The sequence below is a fragment of the Thamnophis sirtalis genome, unplaced genomic scaffold, assembly GCF_051295495.1.
Source record: "Thamnophis sirtalis isolate CommonGarterSnake01/CBP01778 unplaced genomic scaffold, rThaSir2_p1.2 scaffold_2, whole genome shotgun sequence".
Taxonomy (NCBI): Eukaryota; Metazoa; Chordata; class Lepidosauria; order Squamata; family Natricidae; genus Thamnophis; species Thamnophis sirtalis.
The window spans coordinates 27,705,693-27,729,036 of record NW_028261382.1 but is presented as its reverse complement, the minus strand read 5'-3'; the positions used below and the strand labels follow the sequence as shown (position 1 = coordinate 27,729,036).

General features: G+C 46.3%; 1 protein-coding gene across 1 annotated transcript in view; it reads left to right on the top strand.

The window, feature by feature from the left end:
- ADGRD2 (adhesion G protein-coupled receptor D2) overlaps positions 1–23,344 on the top strand; it is a 57,178-nt gene that overhangs the window by 22,991 nt on the left and 10,843 nt on the right. Inside the window, exons 12-23 of the mRNA XM_087704566.1 lie at positions 2,566–2,621; positions 4,559–4,688; positions 5,364–5,467; positions 7,479–7,581; positions 7,720–7,873; positions 8,472–8,605; positions 8,817–8,932; positions 11,406–11,526; positions 17,899–17,940; positions 19,644–19,697; positions 21,032–21,161; positions 21,261–21,319. Of these exons, the coding sequence (XP_087560692.1) occupies positions 2,566–2,621; positions 4,559–4,688; positions 5,364–5,467; positions 7,479–7,581; positions 7,720–7,873; positions 8,472–8,605; positions 8,817–8,932; positions 11,406–11,526; positions 17,899–17,940; positions 19,644–19,697; positions 21,032–21,161; positions 21,261–21,319 (1,203 nt within the window). The remainder of the gene's footprint in view (positions 1–2,565; positions 2,622–4,558; positions 4,689–5,363; positions 5,468–7,478; positions 7,582–7,719; positions 7,874–8,471; positions 8,606–8,816; positions 8,933–11,405; positions 11,527–17,898; positions 17,941–19,643; positions 19,698–21,031; positions 21,162–21,260; positions 21,320–23,344) is intronic.

Sequence of the window (23,344 nt, the reverse complement as noted above, 5' to 3'; positions counted from 1 at the left end):
GGATCAGTAGGGACCAATGTCTCCCAGGAGAACATCATCTATATGGGGCGCGGTGGCTCAGTGGCTAAGACACTGAGCTTGTCGATCGGAAAGGTCGGCAGTTCGAATCCCTAGTGCTGCATAACGGAGTGAGCTCCTGTGACTTGTCCCAACTTCTGCCAAGTTCGAAAGCAGGTAAAAAATGCACGTAGAAAAATAGGAACCACCTTTGGTGGGAAGAGAACAGCGTTTCATGCACCTTTGGCGTTGAGTCATGCCGTCCACATGACCACGGAGACGTCTTCGGACAGCGCTGGCTCTTCGGCTTTGAAACGGGGATGAGCAGCGCCCCCTAGAGTCGGGAACGACTAGCGCATGTGTGCGAGGGGAAGCTTTTCCTTTAGAAAATAATTAGACACCAAATGGGAAGATCTGTCCTCTTTTTTCTCCCTCTTTCCTTTCACCCTTTTCTTTGTTTTCCCCATCATTACACACACGCACACATGCACACCACACACACAGTCCCTGACTTACAACAGTTCATTTAGTGACTGTTCAAAGTTACACCAGTTATGGGGGGGAAAAGCAACTGAGGACCTTCTGTTTCACATCGTAGCATCTCCGCAATCATGTGATCAAAATTTGGAGGCCATTTGACAAATGACTCCTATTTATGATGGTCCCGGGCTCACGCGATCCCCTTTAGCGACCATCCGACAAGCCAAGTCCACGGGGAACCGGATTTCCTTCACAACCTCTCTTTTCCATGGCAGCGTTTCACTTAACAACCATGGCAAGGAAGGTCGTAAAATGGGGCAGCGCTCCCTGAACAAATGTCTCACTTAACAACAGGAACTTGGGGCTCAGTGGTGTTCATTAGTCGAGGATACCACCTGTACTTTTCTTCCAAAAACTCAAAAGACTGTTTCCCCAACTTTTGCCAGCCAATCATTCTTCCCAAGATCAAAATTCACCAGTGGTCTAAGTCGACCATTTTCAGCCTTGATACCCAACATTTTGGAGGGCTTTTGCCCCAAAGATGCTTTTTCAAGAGGCAACTGGACTTTCTGGTTTTTCTTTGAAGAGGTTTCACTTCTCATCCAAGAAGCTTCTTCAGCTCTGACTGGGTGATGGTGGGGAATGGAAGGATTGATGCTCCTTGCAGACAGCTGGTCCTTTGCATCCTTTTAGAGGATCGTTGAGGCCACTTGGAGGCTTATCTGTGTCTTCAGGGTCACCTGAGTGGTGCAAATGGTTCCTGGAGTCTGCAATATTTCCCCTCTGGAAATCCATTCCTCCTCCCACCCCATTCCAGGGGGCTCCATCCCAAATTTTGTAGCTAAAGGTCTGTAGGACGTGAGTTCCTTCCGGTTGGAACCAGCTCTCCTGTAGTTCTCCTGTAGTTCTCCTGTAGGCACTGCCATCTTGTTTTTTGTTTCTACCCATGCGCAGAAGCATTTTTATTCTATTGGACATCTGCATGCAGTATGCATCAAGCACACACGAGCGAACTGGGAATAGAGCCTGCCAGAATCCACCTCTGGTAGGAATGGATTTCCAGAGGAACAATTGCAGAGTCCAGGAAGCATTTGCACCACTCAGGTGACTCTGAGGACACAGAGAAACCTCCAAGTGGCCTCAACGACCCTCTAAAAGGATGCAAAGGACCAGCTGTCTGCAAGGAGCGTAAATCCTTCCATTCCCCACCATCATTTGATCAGAGCTGAAGAAGCTTCTCGGATGAGAAGCGAAATGTCTTCAAAGAAAAACAAGGAAGTCCATTTGCCTCCTGAAAAAGCACCTTTGGGACAACCATGGCCTGGAGGACTGAGAATCTCTACAGACTTTTAGCTACACAATTTGGGATGGAGACCCTTGGAATGGGGTGGGAGGAGGAATGGATCTCCAGAGGGGAAAAAAACTGCAGTCTCCAGGAACCATTTGCACCACTCAGGTGACCCTGAGGACACAGAGAAACCTCCAAGTGGCCTCAATGACCCTCTAAAAGGATGCAAACGATCAGCTGTCTGCAAGGAGCATCAATCCTTCCATTCCCCACCATCATCCAGTCAGAGCTGAAGAAACTCCTTGGATGAGAAGCGAAAGGCCTTCAAAGGAGAACCAGAAACTCCAGTTGCCTCTTGAAAAAAAGCACCTTTGGGATAACCCTGACTTTGGATGACTGAGAAGCTCCATAGATACTTGGAGCTTTTGAGCTTCTGAAGATCGAGGCGCCTTGAATTTCTTAAAATGAAACCTAAAGGTCCTGTTATCCAGGTCACCCCAACTTCAAGGAAAGAACGCCGTGGGCCTTCTTAGGTTGTGGTTGAAGGACCCTGGCTGCCTTCATAAATCAAACAAGACCTTTCCTCCACATAACACAAAACATCAGGGCAATTTAGGGAAATCTGCAGCTGGTGCCATCCAGTCCAACTTATCAAGATGAACCCAAGACTCGCAAGGAGAACTTCCAAGAAACCCACAACTGAGCTTTTCGGGGGGTCAGGAAACCTTGGCAAGTCATCATCTCCATTATGCCCTTTCCCAGAAAGTCATTATCTCCTCTCTGGACTTCTTTCTCTGTAGGCTTTACCAGACCAACTTGTGGAGCCAGTCTGTGCTTTTTGGAACTTCAGCAGAAGGTAGGCTGGGGTTTGGAGAAGTCTCCCAGTTGCATTTTTGGAAAAGGCAAGGAAGGAAGGAAGGAAGGAAGGAAGGAAGGAGGGAGGGAGGGAGGGAGGGAGGGAGGGAGGAAGGAAGGAAGGAAGGAAGGAAGGAAGGAAGGAAGGAAGGAAGGAAGGAAAATGAAAGGTAAAATGAAAGAGAAAGAGAAAGGAACGAGAGAGAGAGAAAAGAAGGAAAGATAAGAAAGGAAGAGAAAGGAATGAGAGAGAGAGAGAAGGAAGGAAAGAAGGAAGGATAAGAAAGGAAGAGAAAGGAACGAGAGAGAAAGAGAAAGGAAGGATAAGAAAGAAAGAGAAAGAGAAAGGTATGAGAGAGAGAGAGAAAGAGAGAGAGAGAAGAAAGGAAGGAAGGAAGGAAGGAAAGGTAAGAAAGGAAGAGAAAGGAACAAGAGAGAGAGGAAGGAAGAAAGGATAAGAAAGCAAGTGAAAGAGAAAGGAATGAGAGAGAGAGAGAGAAAGAAAAAGAAAGAAAAAAAGAAAGAAAGAAAGAAAGAAAGAAAGAAAGAAAGAAAGAAAGAAAGAAAGAAAGAATTCAGTGACATTGGGTAGACCTTGTTGGACCCTTGCTGGTTTCAAAGAGTACCAGCTCTTGAAAGTTGCAACTGTCTAATGAAGACCAAGGACTGGCTGGCCCTGCCCTCCCTGCACCTCCCCCCCCCAGGAGTCTCCATGTGGCCCATTTTGGATGCCAACTAAGTGCAGGGAGGGGGGAAACGGGCCTACCAGAAGTTCCGGAAGTCCGGAAACAGGCCCATTTCCGGCCTCTGGGAGGCCTCTGGAGCCCAGGGAAGGATGTTTTCGCGCTCCTGGAGGCTCGAGGAACACCTCTGGAGCCCGGGGAGGAGGAAAACAACCCCCCGCCCAACGTGGTGCAGGAGGCCAAGGAAGCCATGCCCACCTTGGTCACACCCACCAAGTAACCGGGCAGAGAACCCGTGGCTAATTTTTTTCAATCCCACCCCTGCCCAATTGTCCAACTGCTGACTCCCACCTGGCTTCCTGGTCCAACTTCCCTCTTCAAGCAGACTGAACCCAGTGCTTATCTGCGCCCCCCACAAGATGCTTCATCCTTTTGTAGAAGGCCTTCTTGAGTGTACACAACCTATGAAACCCACAACAGCAGCAGCCAACAGAATCCAACCCACTATCTGTGAATGTTGCGGTTTGCTAAACAGGCTGCCCCATAAGTGCAACACACACGACTTAATTCGTCAGCCGGTGAATCAAGGGGTTGGGTTCAGTGGTGGGATTCAATTTCTTTTACTACCGATTCTGTGGCCGTGGCTTGGTGGGTGTGGTGTGGCTTGGTGGGCGTGGCTTGGTGGGCATGGCAAGGGAAGGATACTGCAAATCCCCATCCCCTCCCCACTCCTGGGGAAAGGATACTGCAAAATCACCATTCCGTCACCATTCCAGGTGGAAGGATACTACAAAATCCCCATTCCCTCCTTCCAGGGGAAGGATACTGCAAAATCCCCATTCCCTCCCCATTCCAGGGGAAGGATACTGCAAAATCCCCATTCCATCCCCATTCCAGGGGAAAGATACTGCAAAATCCCCATTCCCTCCTCTGCTTTCCAGTTCCATTCTCCTGTGCAGGGCAACAAAATAGAAAATAGATCAGGGGCAGGGCCAGCCAGACGTAGTATTTGCCAGTTCTCCGAACTACTCAAAATTTCCAGTTCACCAGAACTGGTCAGAACCGGCTGAATACCACCTCTGGTTGGGTTGCATTTGAACTTGGGAAGGTTTTTTTAGGAAAGGGGAAGAAGAGTTGGGTCAGGGTCTCTGGAGGTTGTCCTAAGCTCCTTCCCATGGGCACCTTCCCCTGGGGTGGGAGGCTTTGGTCTCCAGGGCTTGAGCATCTGGGCCCAGATGGTTTTCTTGCTCTTCAGTCCTGAAGGTGTTGCTGGAGGCTGGTCGACCAGAGGTTGCTCGGTGTCTTCTTCTCAGGAGGATCTAACCACATGTGCCTGTAACCATACCACCAACTTTGCAGTCTTGCTGCAGGTCTATGAAGTTCAGGTTAGAAGGGGGTTGGGAGCAGGGGTGGGGTTCAAACATTTTAGCAACTGGTTCTCTGTCTGGTTGCTGGGTGGGCGTGGTCATGGTGGGTATGGCCTATTCGACTTCCTGCAACTTTGCCGGGGGGGTGTTTTCATCCTATCCAGCCTCAGGAGTCTTTGTTGGAGCCTCCGGGAGGGTGAAAACTGCCTCCCTCAGGCTCCAGAGGCCACAAACGGGCCTGTAACGTCCAGGAGGCCCGTTTTTCACCCTCCCATAGCCTCTGCTTGGGCCCTGCACTTGCCTGGCATCCAAACCAGGGCGTGTGGAGACTCCTGGGAGGGGTGGGCGGGGCCAGCCAGTCCTTGCAAGTACCAGTTCGGCGAACCCAATTAAAATTAACATCCCGTTGGCCCGAAACGGTTCCGAATCGGCTGAATCCCACCTCTGGTTGGAAGGGTTTTATTCCGTATGGAGGAAGACACTCCTTGGGGTGCTTTGGTGGAACTATGGGGAGAAGCCATTGGTTGGAGCAGAATCCTCCTTGCTCCCTTATCCAGATCTCTTGCCTTCCCACCCCCCTGATGCAAAAATCTGGAGGCCCAAGAAGCTGAACTGCCCCATTGCAAGAAAGCTGTTGAGGATGGCCACCTCACCCCTTCCTTACCTTCACCAGGTTGTCTCTGTTTCTCACAGAGGAGCCTCGAGGAGGAGTCCATCCTGAAGACCCTGACGTTTGTTGGCTGTGGCGTGTCCTTCTGTGCCTTGATTGTCACCTTGGTGCTCTTCTTAGCCGTTGGGTGAGTCTGACACAATGCAAACAGAGACAGGCTTATCCAATCAGCTCCTTTCCACGCGGCGTCTTGAAAACCCACGCACCAACCAAGTGAGCGCCGTCCACACAACCTTCCAAAACATCTAACTGAGTTGAAGACTCAACGGGCCATGGGAATGCATCTGTGAGGTCCTTCCTTGGCCCAGTTGAACCAGTTGTGTGAGTCCAGCTTCAGAGTGGGGAGGGGTCTCAAAGAAACTCTGGAAGATCCCTTCCCTGAATCCTGTCCTAATCTCTCAAGGCCCCATTTCATACCTTTAGAATAGAATAGAATAGAATAGAATAGAATAGAATAGAATAGAATAGAATAGAATCAGAACAGAGTAGAGTAGACTGCAGAATAGAATAGAATAAAAGCAGAATCGAATAGAGTAGAATGCAGAATAGAATAGAATAGAAGCAGAATAGAAGCAGAATAGAATATAATAGAATAGCAGAATAGAATAAGAATTAGAATTAGAATAGAATAGAATGCAGAATAGAATAGAATAGAATAGAAGCAGAATAGACTAGAATAGAATGCAGAATAGAATAGAATAGAATAGAATAGAATGCAGAACAGAATAGAATAGAAGCAGAATAGAATAGAATGCGGAACAGAATAGAATAGAAGCAGAATGGAATGGAATGGAATGGAATGGAATGGAATGGAATGGAGCAGAATAGAATAGAATTGGAATAAAGAATAGAATAGGAATGGAATGGAATTCTTTATTGGCCAAGTCTGATTTGACAAACGAATTTGTCTTGCAAATGCTCTCAGTGTCCATAAAGAAAAATAAAATAGATTTTTTTCATCAAGAATCATAAGATACAACACTTACTGATAGTCATAGGTTACTAATAAGCAATCAAATTATACTAGGAAACAAATAGAACAATATAAATTATAAAGATACAAGCAAACACGGTTATAGTCATAAGCGGGAAGAGATAGGTACTAATGAGGAAGAGAAAAATAATAGTAACACAGTCTTAGTAGGTAATATGACAATGTTGAGGGACTTAGTTGTTAAGCAGAGTGACGACATTCGGGGAAAAACTGTCCTTGTGTCTAGTTGTTGTGGTGTGAAGGGCCCTATAGCCTCATTTTGTATAGTGTAGCCTTTATTGCCATTGTACAAAACAAATACATTGGAATTGGTTTGAGGGTAGGAGTTGAAATCGTTTATGTCCAGGATGCGAGAGGTCCGTAGATATTTTCACAGCCCTCTTTTTGACTCGTGCAGTGCACAGGTCCTCAATGGAAGGCAGGTTGGTAGCAGGTTGTTTTTTCTGCAGTTCTAATTGGTTCCACCACAAAACCGCGTTCGACTAAAGGGCGCTCGACGAAACCGCGTAGCTGACGTCATCACAGCGCGACAACAGCGTGAAGAAAAAAGCATGCTGTAAACGCTAAACCTAAAATTAACCCCTAAACCTAAAACTAACCCCCCTAAACCTAATCCTAAACCTAACCCTTAACCTAACTCTAAACCTAACCCTAAACCTAACCTTAAACTTAATCCTAACCCTTAACCTAACCCTAAACCTAAACCTAAACCTAACCCTAACCCTAACCCTAACCCTTAACCTAACCCTAAACGTAACCCTTACCTTAACTTGAATCGGCTTGCTTTCAAAGTGCTATTTAAAGCGCCCTTCTTTCTCCGCGCTCGCTGTTGTCGCCCTGTTGATGAAGTCAGCGACGCGGTTTAATCGGGCGCGCTTTAGTCGAGCGCGGTTTTGTCGTGCCACGGTTCTAATAATCCATTGAAGTCTGCGTCGGTCTTGTTGGGTTGCAGAGCCAAACCAGACAGTTATGGAGCTGCAGATGACAGACTCAATCATACTTCTGTAGAACAGAATCAGCAAATTATAGATTAAAAAACATAATATGCAATCTAATTATATAATATATTATAATATAATTATAAATAAAAAAACCAGTAGTAGCGCTGGTGCCAAAATCTTGTATTGATTTCCTCTTCCGACAGAGTCCCCAAAAGCGAACGAACAACAGTGCATAAAAACTTGATCTTCGCCTTGGCTGCTGCAGAAGCCTTGTTAATGTTCAGTGAATTGGCCAAGATCAACCAGGTCAGGAGAAGGCTTGGGAAACAGGAGGAGAACCACCTGGGAGGGTGTCCTACCTGCGTTAGCTGAATGGGGTGAGGCCACAGAGAATCTCCTCCTTCCCCCAGACATCTGACTGTAGGTCTCCCCATCTCTCCCCAGGGTGTTTGCTTCGTGGTCACCGCCTTTCTCCACCTCTTCTTCATGGCGGCCTTCGCTTGGATGTTGGTGGAAGGTCTTCTGCTGTGGAGCAAAGTGGTGGCCGTCAACATGAGTGAGGATCGGAGGATGCGGTTCTACTACGTGACCGGTTGGGGTCTGTATCCTGGAGATCAAGAAGAGGGATGAGGCAATGAGAAGACCGGGCTAGATTTCTTCTTCCTTTGACCTAGTTGACCCAACTTGTTCAAACCTAAGATGGAGTAGATCAGAGGTCTACTGTGAGCCCAACTCTGTTGTACAACGATGGGAAGGAATGGAGTGGTGGGTCCGGTAGGGAAGGACCACATGGAGGAAGGAGTAGTTGAGTCCATTGGATGGGAGATGGCCAACTCCTCATGGCGATTAGACATCTAGCTGGGTTGGATTGACATGAACCATAAATAAGCCAACAATTTGGTAGATACCCAACATGGTGCAAACGAAACCTATTAGTATATGGTTGAATGGGTTATGCAAATGCAGCCAAACATTTTGAGTAAACCAAAATTCATTGGGCCACGTAGTTACAAGACACTAATCATGTTTTATTTGAAGCTTGGAGAAGACTACTTGGGTGAGCTTCATTCGATAGACCTGAAAGAGAACCATGCTGGTTAGAAACAAGGAAAGAGGTCAACTGGGGTTCTTCCTCAAGTGGTCCATGGGAGATGGGATGAAGACGCTGACCTACCAATCTCTCTCTTCTTTTCCAGGGCTTCCTGTGCTGATTGTGGGGGTCACCTTGGCCACTTCGTTCAACAATTACGTGGCGGAGAACCACTGTTGGCTGAATGTCCAGACAGAAGTCATCTGGGCTTTCGTGGGACCTGTCCTCTTTGTCCTAACAGTAAGGGTCCTTAGTGGAACTCCTGGCCTTCCTCATCCAACCTCTGGTTTTGAAGGCCCAGAAATAGGGGCTTTTCCTGCCAAAGAGGTTGCTTGCAACTTCAACGTCAAATTTCATTTGAGGTGTGATCATTCTTGGTGGTCCAGAAAGAGAATTTGGGGATCGTTCTTCACAGTCCTTGGAAGTCTTAATTGATGTCATTTTCCTTTAGGTCAACACCTTTGTGCTGTTTCGGGTGGTGATGGTGACTGTCTCCAGCGCACGGCGTCGGTCGCGGATGCTGACTCCCAACAGCAGTCTGGAGAAACAGATTGGGGTTCAAATCTGGTGAGTCAGACCCGTGTGTGCCCGTGTTCCTTCTTGAGGGTGCACCTGAGGGCAGGATGAGAAGCAACGGGTGGAAATGAATCAAGGAGAGAAGCAACCTAGAATGAAGGAGAACTTTCCTGACAGTTAGAACAATTAATCAGTGGAACAAGTTGCCTCCAGAAGGTGTGAATGCCTCAACACTGGAAGTCTTTAAGATGATGTTGGATAGCCATTTGTCGTGGTGGAGGGTTTCCTCCCTAGGCAGGGGGGGGGGGGGGTTGGAAGGTCCCTTCCAACTCTGCTATTGTATTGTATTGTATAAATGAATTGAATTTAACTCGAATTAATTTAATTTTAAAAGAGCAACCTGGATCGTTTTTCTGAGCAACGGAAGGTCCCTTCCAACTCTGCTATTGTATTGTATTGTATTGTATTGTATTGTATTGTATTGTATTCTCTTCTCTTCCATTCCATTCCATTCCATTCCATTCCATTCTATCCCATCTCTCCAACCTGTTCCTCCAACGGAAGCTTAGAGCCACCCCCTGCTCTCCTCTTCCCCTCATCTCTGCCCAGCTCAGGGTCATCCAATCATCTCCCGGAGCTTCCTCTGATAAGGCTAATGGATAGAAATCTCTTGTTGCTTTTTAGCTGGCGCCGTGGGCAACCACAAGACACACACAGTGTTCCTCTGGTGGTGTAAATATCCTCCACGCTGTTGGCAGTGCTGAAGGTGGAGGCCGGGGCTGGAGGGCGAGGTGACATCTCTCTGCAGTTGGTGGCTTAGAGGCATCTTCACCTCGGATGGATGGAATGAAGGGCACGAGTCCCTGATTGAACCCGCAAGCAAACCAAAGTCTTTAGAATCCAATCTCTTCTTCCAAGCTAGAGTTACCAATGAACAGAGTTGGAAAGGACCTTGTAGGTCATCTAGTCCAACCCCCTCCCCCAAGCAGGAGACCCTACTCCATTTCTGACAGAGGGCAGTCCAGTCTCTTCTTGGAAGCCTCCAGGGATGAAACTCCCACAACTTCTGTTCCATGAGTTGATTGTTCTCACTGTCAGAAAATTCCTCCTTATTTCCAGGTTGAATCTCTCCTGGATCAGTTTCCATCCATTATTCCTTGTCTGGCCTTCAGTTGCTTTGGAGAATAGCTTGACCCCCTTCCTCCTCTCTGGGGCAGCCCCTCAAATATTGGAAGGCTGCTATCCTGTCTCCCCTCGTCCTTTTCTTCCCTAGACCAGGCATGCCCAGTTCCTGCAACTGTTCATTGTATGTTTTAATCTCCAGTCCACTCATCACCCTGGTTGCTCTTCTCTGCATTCTTTCTAGAATCTTAATATCATTTACAAATTAACAGAGTTGGAAGGGACCTTGTAGGTCATCTAGTCCAACCCCCTGCCCAAGCAGGAGACCCTACACCATTTCTGAAAGAGGGCAGTCGAGTCTCTTCTTCAAAGCCTCCAGGGATGAAGCTCCACGACTTCTGTTCCATTGGCTGATTGTTCTCCCTGTCAGGAAATTCCTCCTTGTTTCCAGGTTGAATCTCTCCTTGGTCAGTTTCCATCCATTATTCCTTCTCTGGCCTTCAGGTGACTTGGAAATAAACTTGACCACTCTCCTCTCTGTGGCAGCCCCTCAAATGTTATTTCCATTGGACTCCATTTGAGGTTCTTCTGGCTGCCTTCAAAAACTCCAATTAAGAAATCGTAGTTAAAAAGTCACCCACAAAACGTTCCTTCTTCTGGAGTTCACTTCCTGGGGGGGGGGGCACTTGTCTTCCTGGAATAATGATTGGGGGTGGGGTCCTCTTTCTGCCTCGGCAAGGAACAAAGAGGGGGGGAGGTTTTGTCCAGTTTGTTTGGAGGCCATTTGGAAAGAGCTACAGGAGAAGATTTAAGGGATGCAGTGGGCTTGTCAATCAGAAAGGTTGGCAATTTAGTGGTTTGAATCCCGAACGCCGCATGACGGAGTGAGCTCCCATGACTTGTCCCAGCTTCTGCCAACCGAGCAGTTTGAAAGCAGGTAAAAAATGCAAGTAGAAAAACAGGAACCACCTTTGGTGGGAAGGGAACAGCGTTCCGAGCGGCTTCGGGAGTTGAGTCATGCCGGCCACATGACCACGGAGATGTCTTCGGGCAGTGCTGGCTCTTCGGTTTTGAAACGGAGATGAGCACCGCCCCCTAGAGTGGGGAACGATTTGCACATAGGTGCGAGGGGAACTTTTACCTTTACAGGGGAAGGTGCAATTATCTCACCGTTTGTGATTGTGGCATCTCCTCTGCCGCACGCCCAAGGGAGTCATCTCGGGGTTTGAGATAAGAAAACCCCAAAGGAGGAGATTAGAACACGAGCATCTTTCCACCAAACACAGAGAAATGGGGATGGAGAAATTGCCCCAAATGAACCCGGCTCAGATTCACCGAGTCCAGTTTTTTCAGGCTCAGCTGGGAAGAGGCCAACCGTTTTCCTCTTCTGCTCCGTTTTCAGGGCCACCACCAAACCCATCTTGGTGCTGCTCCCTGTCCTGGGCCTCACCTGGGTGTGCGGCATCCTCGTCCACCTGAGCGTGACTTGGGCTTACATCTTCATCATGCTGAACTCCCTCCAGGTGAGTTCAGGTGGGCTGGCGCTTCTCTCCGAACGTCTGCAGAAGGTTTTGCAACTGCCATGCAAGATCTCTTACTCCACCTGGAGTAGTGAGGAAGGACAACATTTTCATTCATGGGACACAGTGAACCCCAAAGGATCATTTACTGGTCTCGGCTGTGAACTGGGCACCCCAAATAGCACACTTTTTTCTAGGCAATTACTGTAATTTTTTTGGAGCATAAGACGCACTTCCCCCCCTTAAAAAAGGGTGAAAATGTGGGTGCGTCATACACTGAATGTAGCCCCACCCACCTGCCGGCCCCCCACCTTTGGCCTCTGCCTCCCAGCAATTTGCCTCCTTGCAGCAAAGAGCAAACAGCCTGTTTCAGTTTCAGCTTCAGCACAGCTTGATTAGCAGAAACAGCTGATTGTCGGTTGGATCGGCCTCCCGATCATCAGCTGTTTCAGGCTGCAGGGATTGCCACTGCCTGTTGCTGTCTCCGTGTGCCCCATTTTCCACCCCTTCTGATCCCCACCGCCTGGAACGGGTGGAAAATGGGGCACACTGAAAACAGGATGCGGAGGCTGAAAATGGGGTGCGCGGAGGCGGCAATAGGCTATGGCAATCCCTGCAGGCTGAAACAGCTGATCGTCGGGAGGCCAATCCAACCGACAATCAGTTGCTTGTGCTAATCAGGCTGTGATGAAACTGAAACAGGCTGTTTGCTGCAAGGAAGCAAATTGCTGCGAGACAGAGGTAGATTTTTTCTCTCTCTTGTTTTCCTCCCCAAAAGCTAGGTGCATCTTCGGAGCGCCTTATACTATACTAATACGGTAACCTCATTTTTTTAGACGCTCCTATGGGGACCACACACGGTAAACAATGGCTGCTTGGTTCAGTGGTGGTGTTAGTGGAGTGAGTGCTAGCTTGAACCTCAGTCAGAAATTCTTGCTAAAAGTGGATTGGATAGAAAAAAGGGGCACCGGACCCCAAGCCATAGAGCGAATCCTTGGATTTGGTCTCAGCAAGCCCAGCCTACGGTGCTTATTCGGTGCAATGCCTTGTTCAAGCAAAGCCACAGTTCAGCAAATATAATTTTTGATTGACTGCCTGATTCATTCTCTTCTGCCGATAATGCTCAGGATCGAATTCCTTTATTAAACATACACTGTTTAATAATGCATTAATACAATATAATAATGACAACAACAACATTACATTATGAAATATTACACTTCGGGAAATCTTCTCTTTCCCTTCTCTCTTTCTTTCCTTCCTTCTTCCCTTTCACTCTTTCTCTTCTCCTTCCTTTTTTTCTCCCACCCTCCCTCAATCCCTCTTTCCCTTCCTTTTTCCCTTCTCCTTCCTTCCCTCCTTCCTTTCTCCCTCCCTCCCTCTATCCATCCTTCCCTTCCTCTTTCCCTCGTCCTTCCTACCTTCCTACCTCAATTGCTCATTCCCTTCCTTCCCTTTTTCTTTCCCCCCTTCCTTCCTCTTGCCCTCCCTCTCTTTCTTCTGCTTTCCTCCCTCAACCCCTCCTTCTCTTCCTTCCCTTTTTCTTTTCCTCCTTCCTTCCTCCCTCTTCCTTCCCTCTTTCCCTTTTCTTCTCCTTCTTTTCCCCTTTCATCTTTTCCTCCCTCAATCCTTTCCTCTCTCCCTTCTCCTCCCTCCTTTCCTCTTTCAATTGGTCTTTCCCTTCCTTCCCTTTTCCTCCTTCCTTCCTCCCTCCTTCTCTTTTTCTTGTCACCCTTCCTTCCTCCGCCCCTCCATCCCTCTCTTCTCCTTCCCTCCCTCAACCCCTCCTTCCCTTCCTTCCCTTTTCCTCCTTCCTTCCTCCCTGCCTCCATTCTCCTCCATCAATCCCTCCCTCTCTTCCTTCCTTTTCTTTTCCTCCTTCCTTCCTTTCTCCTTTCACCTTTTCCTCCCTCCCTCCTTCCTTCCAAATCTCTCCTTTTTTCCTCTCTTCCTTTCTTCTCCTTTTACTTCCTTCTTCCCTCGTCTGCCTCCCCCGCCCTCTCATCTAACCACCTTTCCACCGGCAAAAAATAAAACCCACAACTCCACCCAGGAATCTGAAACCACCACGGGCAAATTGAGCGGGCCTCCTTCCATGCCTGGTCAAGATTGCTCGGAACAAAACAAAACAGTATTTAATTGCCGCATCTTAGCCGAGGGATGTAATTGCTCTGGAAAAGGCAGGCAAATATTTACAGGATGTCAGCTCTCCTCCCCCTTAAAAACCCAGCTGTCTAAGAACCAGGTGGATGCAAATACCCCGAGCCAACCAGAGGCAGAAGAGAAAGTGTGTGTATGAGAGTGTGTGTGTGTGTGTGTGTGTGTGGGCGGGTGTCTCACTCTGTGTGGGTATCTGTGTGTGTGTCCTGTTTTCCCACCAGAGATGCCTCTTTCCATCTGCAAAGAGTGCAGCGGGATGGAGGGCCCCTCCCGCCACCTGCGTGGGAGTCCTGCGGCTTGCAGAGAGTTGCAATTAATGCGTCAGCTGCAAAGTTTCGCGATAGGGAGAACAGAATGAGAGAAGCAAGAAGCAAAAAGCCTATCAGATATTTTTTTTAAAACAAAAACTAAAACCACAGTCAATGCTCTCGGAGGGGAAAGTTGGGTTGATTTGCAGCTAGGAAGCGAAAATCTGAATTGGGGAGGGTGGGGGGGCGTGAAGCCCCCTCCCCCTGGGCGAGGACAAACCCTGGAGGGCAGAGGGCGAACAAACACCCCCAAAGAGTCCTCAGTTTCTCCCGAGGCTCTTTGGAAACTGTTTTTCCGTTCAGAGAAAAACAAAACTCCACAACGCTGCAAAGAAGAGTTTCCAACAAGAATTCATGGCATAAATAGAAAAGAGGCTGCATAGGATTAGCTCGGAGGATGACAATTGCCAGCGCGACTAAAAGCTCTGTGCAGTTTTCCCCGCATTTCTGCAAAGTGTGGGGTTTTTGTGTGCCACTTTGTGAGTCCGGCTCAGCTTCGATCCCTTTCCTCTGTAAAATGGGGGGGGGGGCAATTTTCCAGCCATTTGGCCCCCCTTTGAATCAGCAGGATTTCTGTTAAGGCTGAGCCACGTTAGCACTTGGGGTGCCTTTAAGTCACATATTTTCATAAGGAAAAATAACAACAACAATAATAATTGTGTTTATAATGTGGCTTTGCGGGAAAAACCACGAAAACAAATACGTCTTAAGCAGTGTTTCTCAACCTTGGCAACTTGAAGATGTCTGGACTTCAAGTCCCAGAATTCCCCAGCCAGCGAATGCTGGCTGGGGAATTCTGGGACTTGAAGTCCAGACATCTTCAAGTTGCCAAGGTTGAGAAACACTGGTCTAAAGGAACGTTTTTCTAAAATAAAAGATTTTTTTTTTGTTTACAATAAGGGAGCCTGTTAGAAATAAGTCCGCGGCAGTTATTAATCATAAATCATCAGAAAATTAATCAGTGGTCTTAACTCTAATATGAGACGTGGGGGCTCAGTGGCACTGAGCTTGTTGATCAGAAAGGTCGGTGGTTCGGCGGTTCGAATCCCTAGCGCCGCATAACGGAGGGAGCTCCCGTGACTTGTCCCAGCTTCTGCCAACCTAGCAGTTCGAAAGCAGGTAAAAAATGCAAGTAGAAAAATAGGAACCACCTTTGGTGGGAAGGGAACAGCGTTCCGTGCGCCTTCAGCGTTGAGTCTTGCCGGCCACATGACCACGGAGACGTCTTCGGACAGCGCTGGCTCTTCGGCTTTGAAACAGAGATGAGCACCGCCCCCTAGAGTCGGGAACGACTAGCACATATGTAGATTGCACAAATAGAAACCAGCAAAATTTCTCCTTTTTTTAATAAGCCAAACTAAGCTTGGCCACTTATTTTTTTAATATTTATCTCCTGAAGCCAAAAATAAAAGTTTTCTAAATGGTATAAAGGATTTTTTTTGTTAGAAGGGAGGAAGGGATAAAATTGGTTTTAAGGACATTGATTTAGTTTCAACGGCATTCAAACCATTGTTCTCTTTCCTTTCCGATGCATTTTTGGCTGGAAATAGTTTTTTTTTTAAAAGAAGAAGAAAGAACAGAAGAGAAAGTACGGAGAAATTGCAAGAAAGTTACAAGTTATCTGGACCCCTTATAAAATTCCAGGGACGAGGCATCGGAATTGCACAATAACATTCACATCTATTTTATCCTTGGCCTATAAACTCGGGTAGCTTTTAGCCTCTAGATGGAGACATCCCTTGTTTCTGAAAATTGCCAGAAGCCAGCTGAGAAAAAGTCAAAATAAGGTCTTTTGATTCATGCACCCATTGTTTTTTGTTTTACTTCCATATCTGAGCTGAAAGGTTTAGCTAGAAAGTACCAGCAAAATAAATAAATCTAAAGGAAACTTGAAAAATAAATAAGATAGTTGTTCAGAATAAAGGAAGTATGGAACCCCTAAGAAATAAGTCCTCAACAGTTATTAATAATAAAATAAGAATATAAGAATAGAGCTGGAAGGGACCTTGGAGGTCTTCTAGTCCAGCCCCTTGCTCAAGCAGGATAAATAAATCTAAAGGAAACTTTTTTAAAAAAATAAAAAGATAGTTGTTTAGAATAAAGGAGGTATGGAATCCCTTAGAAACACAGTTGTTAAGAATAAAATAAGAATAAAATAAGAATATAAGAATAGAGCTGGAAGGGACCTTGGAGGTCTTCTAGTCCAGCCCTCTGCTCAAGCAGGATAAATAAATCTAAAGGAAACTTTTTTAAAAAAATAAAAAGATAGTTGTTTAGAATAAAGGAGGTATGGAATCCCTTAGAAACACAGTTGTTAAGAATAAAATAAGAATAAAATAAGAATATAAGAATAGAGCTGGAAGGGACCTTGGAGGTCTTCTAGTCCAGCCCCCTGCTCAAGCAGGATAAATAAATCTAAAAGAAACTTAAAAATAAAAATAAAAATATAGTTTTTTAGAATAAAGGAGGTATGGAATCTCTTAGAAACACAGTTGTTAATAATAAAATAAGAATAAAAGAATAAGAATAGAGCTTGAAGGGACCTTGGAGGTCTTCTAGTCCAACCCCCTGCTCAAGCAGGATAAATAAATCTAAAGGAAACTTTAAAAAAATAAAAAACATAGTTGTTTACAATAAAGGGGGTATGGAATCCCTTAGAAATATAGTTGTTAATAATAAAAATAAGAATGAAATAAGAGTAAAAGAATAAGAATAGAGGTGGAAGGGACCTTGGAGGTCTTCTAGTCCAGCCCCCTGCTCAAGCAGAATAAATAAATCTAAAGGGACCTTTTTTTAAAAGTAAAAAGATAGTTGTTTAGAATAAAGGAAGTATGGAACCCCTTAGAAATACAGTTATTAATAATAAAATAAGAATGAAATAAGAATAAAAGAGTAAGAATAGAGACGGAAGGGATCTTGAAGGTCTTCTAGTCCAACCCTCTGGTCAAGCAGGAGAACCTATACCATTTCAGACAAGTGGCTGCCCAGTCTCTTCTTAAAAACCTCCAGGGATGAAGCACCTTCTAGTAGCAAGCTGTTCCACTGGTTAATTGTTCTCATTGTTAGGAAGTTTCTCCTTCATTCCAGGTTGCTTCTCTCCTTGATTAATTCCCATCTATTGTTTCTTGCCTTCTGGTGCTTTGGAGAATATCTTGCCCCCCTCCTCTCCTTTGTGGCAGCCCCTCAAATACCAGAATCCTGCTATCATGTCCCCCCTAGTCCTTCTTTTCTCTAGATTAACCAAACCCAAATCCTGCAACTGTTTTTCCTATGTTTGAGTCTCCTGGTCTTCAATCATCTCAGTTGCTCTTCTCTGCGCTTTATTCCAAAGTCTCCTTTCATCCTTGCAACCTTCTATCTGAATCCAGCCAAAAATGCAGGAACTTCACCCAGAGCAGAGCGTTAGTGGTCCTCTGTTTGCAAAAAACAGAAACCGCAGAACAATTCACTTCCCAAAAGAGACCAAGTGCCTCTCACATCTCCTCCACCTCCCGTCACCCCCCCCCACTGATTATATCTCCACGTTGCAAAGCTTTGTGGTGAGGTTGTTTTCCAAGCCGAGCTTAGTGCGACAGTGTTTTCCACCTTCGTGATGCCAAGCTGCAATTCTGCAATGCAAAAGGACTTAATTGATTTTTTTTTTAACCATGGGGGAGTTGGGGGAGCTAGAAAAGGGGGGGGGGAAGAGGCTGAAATTGTGAGTTTCTCCTGTCCATCTCTTTCCAGCTGGTGGGAAGAAGAAGGGAGGAAAAAACACAAATGCCCTCCCAGATTTGGCTCTCGGCCTTTGCAAGAGCTAAAACAATAGTTTTTTCTGAGCAAATATCTCTTCAGCTTGTCTGTATGCAATTTCCCCTTTTTCTTTTCTTTTTGGTATTTGGTATTTTCTTTCTTTTCTTTTTTACAGGGCCTCTACATATTCCTGGTCTATGCACTCTATAACAGCGAGGTAAGACTGAGGGTAGAAACAGAGCATCTTGTTAAAAAAAAACCCCAATCCTCCTCTTACGTTTCTAGTCCTTAAGATTTTAAATATAAATGCAGGAAGGTGTGGGTGATAGCTGGGAAAGCCTGATCTATGGGGGGCTGCTGTGCTTGGTTACTTTTCCAGCTATTATTTAGCTATTTCTAGATAGATAGATATGGGTGGATGGGTGGGTGGATGGGTGGGTAGGTAGGTAGGTAGGTAGGTAGGTAGGTAGGTAGAGATAGATAGATAGATAGATAGATAGATAGATAGATAGATAGATAGATAGATAGATAGATGATAGATAGATAGATAGATAGATAGATAGATATATGATAGATAGATAGATAGATAGATAGATAGATAGATAGATAGATAGATAGATATAGATATTTAATAGAGGTAGGTAGGTAGGTAGGTAGGTAGGTAGGTAGATAGAGATAGATAGATAGATAGATAGATAGATAGATAGATAGATAGATAGATAGATAGATATTTAATAGAGGGAGGGAGGGAAGGAGGGAGGTAGGTAGAGATAGATAGATAGATAGATAGATAGATAGATAGATAGATAGATAGATAGATAGATAGATGAGAGAGAAGATAGATAGATAGATGGGTGGGTGGGTGGGTGAATGGATGGATGGATGGATGGATAGATTATATATATATATATATATATATATATATATATATATATATATATATATATATATATATATATATATATATATATATATATATATATATATATATATATATATATGTATATAAATGTATGTATATATATATATGAGGATAGATGAGAAGATGATAGATAGATAGAAAGATAGAGGGATAGAAAGATAGTTAGAAAGATAGATAAATGATAGATAGATGATAGATAGAAATAGATGAGAGAGAAGATAGATAGATGAGAGAGGATATATAGATGAAAAGATGATAGAAAGATAGATATAGATATAGATATAGATATAGATATAGATATAGATATAGATATAGATATAGATATAATAGATATAGATATAGATAGATAGATAGATAGATAGATAGATAGATAGATAGATAGATAGATAGATAGATAGATAGATAGATAGATAGATAAGAGAGAGAGTCCCTCAAGATTAGGAGACACTGCATCAGTTATACAGAAGCTTGAAAAAATTCTGGCTTTTTCAGTCAGCAAAACAAGCACATAATTGCCAGCTGGGGATTCAGAGAGCACAAACGAATCCATACGATTCCTTTTACGTTCTTCTTCCTTGTCGTTGCACGGAGAAACTTCAGGAGCACTCACTCCACCGTACGTTGTGGTAGACATATCAACGCAAGTCCAGCTTCCCTGTGGCCATTTCCCCCTTTTCCCCTTGCATATAAAAGAGGGGGGGAACCACAGCCAAAGATGGTGGAGGTATCCTACAATTGTCCCCCTCCCCGCGACCCCAAGAGTCTCAAGAAGAAATCGTTTTTTGAGAAGTGCAACTAAGAGGCCCATCTTCCCCAGCTCCCGGCTCTGTCACTATCGAATTTGGAGGTTTCGCTTTCATTTGCTCCGGAAGGCATCGCAGAAAATTTAGTCTGGTCTGAATTTCACTCGCGCACTGGGCCTTCCTGAGTTCTGCAGAATATCATCGCTGGGCATTTTGGGATGAAAAGGCTGACCGATAATTGTGTTCCTCCTCCAGGTGCGGAATGCCATCCAGAGAATGAGGGAGAAGAAAAAAGCTCTCTCGTTCACGGTAGGTCAACCAGAATGGAGCTGGAATCGACCCTGGAGGTCTTCTAGTCCAGCCCCCCCACTCAAGCAGGAGACCCTATAACATTTCAGGACGGAAGGAAGGGAGAAAGATGGAAGGGACCTTAGAGGTCTTCTAGTCCAGCCCCTCCTACTCAAGCAGGAGACTCTATACCATTTTAGGCAGGTGGCTGTCCAGTCTCTTCTTAAAAATCTCCGGTGATGGAGCACCTACACCACTTCAGACAAATGGTTCTCTAACATCTTTTTAAAAACTTCCAGTGTTGGAGCATTCATAACTTCTGGAGGGAAGTTGTTCCACTGATGAATTGTTCTCACTGTCAGGAAATTCCTCCTTAGTTCTAAATTGCTTCTCTCCTTGATGAGTTTCCACCCATCGCTTCTTGTCCTGCCCTCAGGTGCTTTGGAGAATAGTTTGACTCCCTCTTCTTTGGGGCAGCCCCTGAGATATTGGAACTCTGCTATCATGTCTCCCCTAGTCCTTCTTTTCATTTAACTAGATCTACCCAGTTCTAGCAATTGTTCTTTATATGTTTTACCCTCCAGTTGCATAGAATAGAATAGAATAGAATAGAATAGAATAGAATAGAATAGAATAGAATAGAATAGAAAATAACAGAGTTAGAAGGGACCTTGAAGGTCTTCTAGTCCAACCCCCTGGTTAGGCAGGAAACCCTACACCACTTCAGACAAATGGTTATCCAACGTCTTCTTAAAAACTTACAGTGTTGGACCATTTGCAGTTTCTGGAGGCAAGTCGTTCCACTGATTAATTGTTCTATGAAAAAATTTCGCCTTAGTTCCAATATTTGAGGGGCTGCCTGAAAGAAGAGGGAGTCAAGCTATTCTCCAAAGCACCTGAGGGCAGAACAAGAAGCAATGGGTGGAGACTAATGAAGGAGAGAAGCAACTTAGAACTGAGGAGAAATTTCCTGACAGTTACAACAATTGATCAGTCGGACAACTTGCCTCCAGAAGTTGTGAATGCTCCAACACTGGAAGTTTTAAAGAAGAGATTGGACATTTGTCTGAAAGGGTCTAGGGTTTCCTCCTTGACCAAGGGGTTGGACTAGAAGACCTCTAAGGTCCCTTCCATCTCTGGTGTTCTGTTCTGTTATTCTTTTCGTTAACTAGACATACCCAGTTCCTGCAACCATTCTTCATATGTTTTAGCCTCCAGTCCGCTAATCCTCTTTCTTGCTCTTCTCTGCCCTCTTTCTAGAGTCTCCACATCTTCTTTACATCGTGGCGACCAAAACTGGATGCCGTATTCCAAGGGTGGCCTTACCATTTTCTCTTCTCCTCTTCTCGTTCCAGAACTGCTCCCACCCTGTCAATTACCTGTCAAGCCCCAGGAACACCTCCTGGGAGATGGCCAGGTTCAACCCAACCACCCCAGAAAACACCACCTGTTCCAGCGAGAAGGAGGCCGCGCCCAAGAGCAAAGGTAGGGAAGAGGCTTGGCCTTCGAGCCAGCTAGGGAGACAGACGCGGCATTCAGAGGTTGCCGTGTTGCACCCAGGCTGATTCCCCTTTCCCAACACAGGGAACTTCAGCGCCAAAATCCCACGGAGCGTTTCCTCCATTATGTCGCCCGAGAAACCGGTAAGTCCCCCCCCTCCGCCCCCTCTCTGAAGAGGCCGTGAATCCAAGGTCTCCAACTGGGTTTCATTGCGGGAGGGACGCATCAGGGTTGGGGTTCACGTCGGAAGGCTGTTGTGGGCATGGCCAGGGTGGGCGTGGCCAGCTCAACATCACTCGTGTCGGGTGGAGGGCACCTGTGGTGGCCATGTACTAAAGCAGGACTTCCCTCAGATTTTCCCTCCCTCTCACTCTCATTATATTCCTTCCTTCTCTCCCTCCCTCCTGCCTTCTCTTCATCCTTCCTTCCTCCTTCTCTCCCTCCTTCCTTTTTCTCTCCATCCTCTGCCTTTCTCCCTCCCTCCTTCCTTCTTTCTCTCCATCTTTCCTTCCTCCCCATCCTCCAACCTTCCTTCCTTCCTTGCCTCCCTCTCCCTCTTTCCTTCCTTCTGTCCTTCCCTGCCTCCCTCCTGCCTTCCTCTCTCCCTCCTTCCTTCCTTTCCTCCCTCCTTCCTTTTTCTCTCCCTCCTTCCTTCCCTGCCTCCCACCCTTGTTCCTTCCTTCTCTGCATCCTTCCTTCCTTCCCATCCTCCAACCTTCCTTCCTTCCTTCTTTCTATCCATCCCTTCCTTCTCTCCATCCTTCCTTCCCTGCCTCCCTCTCCCTCTTTCCTTCCTTCTGTCCTTCTCTGCCTCCCTCCCTCCTTCCTTCTCTCCCTCCTTCCTTCATTTCCTCCCCCCTTCCTTCCTTTCCTCCCTCCTTCCTTCCTTCCCTCCCTCCTTCCTTCTCTGCCTCCCTCCCTTCCTTCTTTCCTTCCTTCATCTTCTTCCTTCCCTCTTTCCCTTTCCTTCCCTCTTTCCTTTCCTTTCTTCTTCCTTCCGCTCTTTCTTTCTTTCTTTCTTCTGTGCCTTTCCTCTTTCCCTTTCTCCTATCCTGTCCCTTCTTGCAGGCTCAAATGCAAAACGGAGCAACATTTCCCCTTTGGTTTGGCTTTGAGGTTGTTTTGATAGCCCTCTGCCAGCGAAAACAAAGCTTGGGGATGGTGCATCCTCCAGCCCCCATTTTTGCTGGCACAGGCAGCAAGGGATGATCCTTAGCTATTTCCAAGGCAGCTCCGAGGGGCGGATTTAAGCACATCCACACAGACACGCACACACACACACACACACACACACACACACACACACACCAGGGGCCTTGAGTTTGACATGCCTGCCCTCAATGACCAAGCCACTTGGTCAGGGTGAGCATGTACCTGAGGAAATGCAACTCTTGGTGTCTTGTGTCGAGTAAAACACGTTTCAGGGACAAAGTGTGGGTGTACATCCTCCTAGCCTCAGACAAGCACCTCGTTCTGCATGGCTTCACAACTTCTCTTCCTCTCGGCCGTCTTTGGACTCCCAAACATCTGGAGGAGACCATCGTGCAGGGAGAAAGACGTGCTAAGGGGAACCGTTTGTGAGGCTAATCTGTTGTCTCCAGGAAGGCCGCTGGGGGGCTGGTTTATGGAGGGAGGTCCCTGATGGAGCACATAGGGTGTGTGAATCGGTGACTGCCATCAGCATCTAGGACTAGCAGTCCCCAACTGAGGGGTCCACGAGGAAATGTTGGTGGCCTGCAGAAAAATTATTTGCATTTTTCATATTGCACTAAATCAAGGGGTCCTCAAACTACGGCAATGGACGCTTGTGTTGCTGCAGAGGGTCTCACCCTTCGGGGTCTTTTTGTGAGGGTTGGAGAGGGGCAGAAATTCCGACTTGGGGTCTCCTTCAGCCTCCTGGTGGGGGGCTTTGGGCGAAGGCTGGAGGGAAGAGCCGCTGGTGGGGAAGAGCCGGAGAGCCTCGTTCCAGTGGGACGGCATCATGGCCTGGAACTGGCTGACCATCTCAGCCCACTGAGCCTCCAGGCATCGGCACCTGGCCTTGCACTCCCGCAGGTCTTCCCTCTGCTTGAAAAGCTTATGCTCCTAGTCCTCAGTGAGGTGCTTCTGCTGAGCCTCCTTCTCGGTCAGATCCAATTTGAACTGAGCTCTTTTGCCAACTCTTTCTC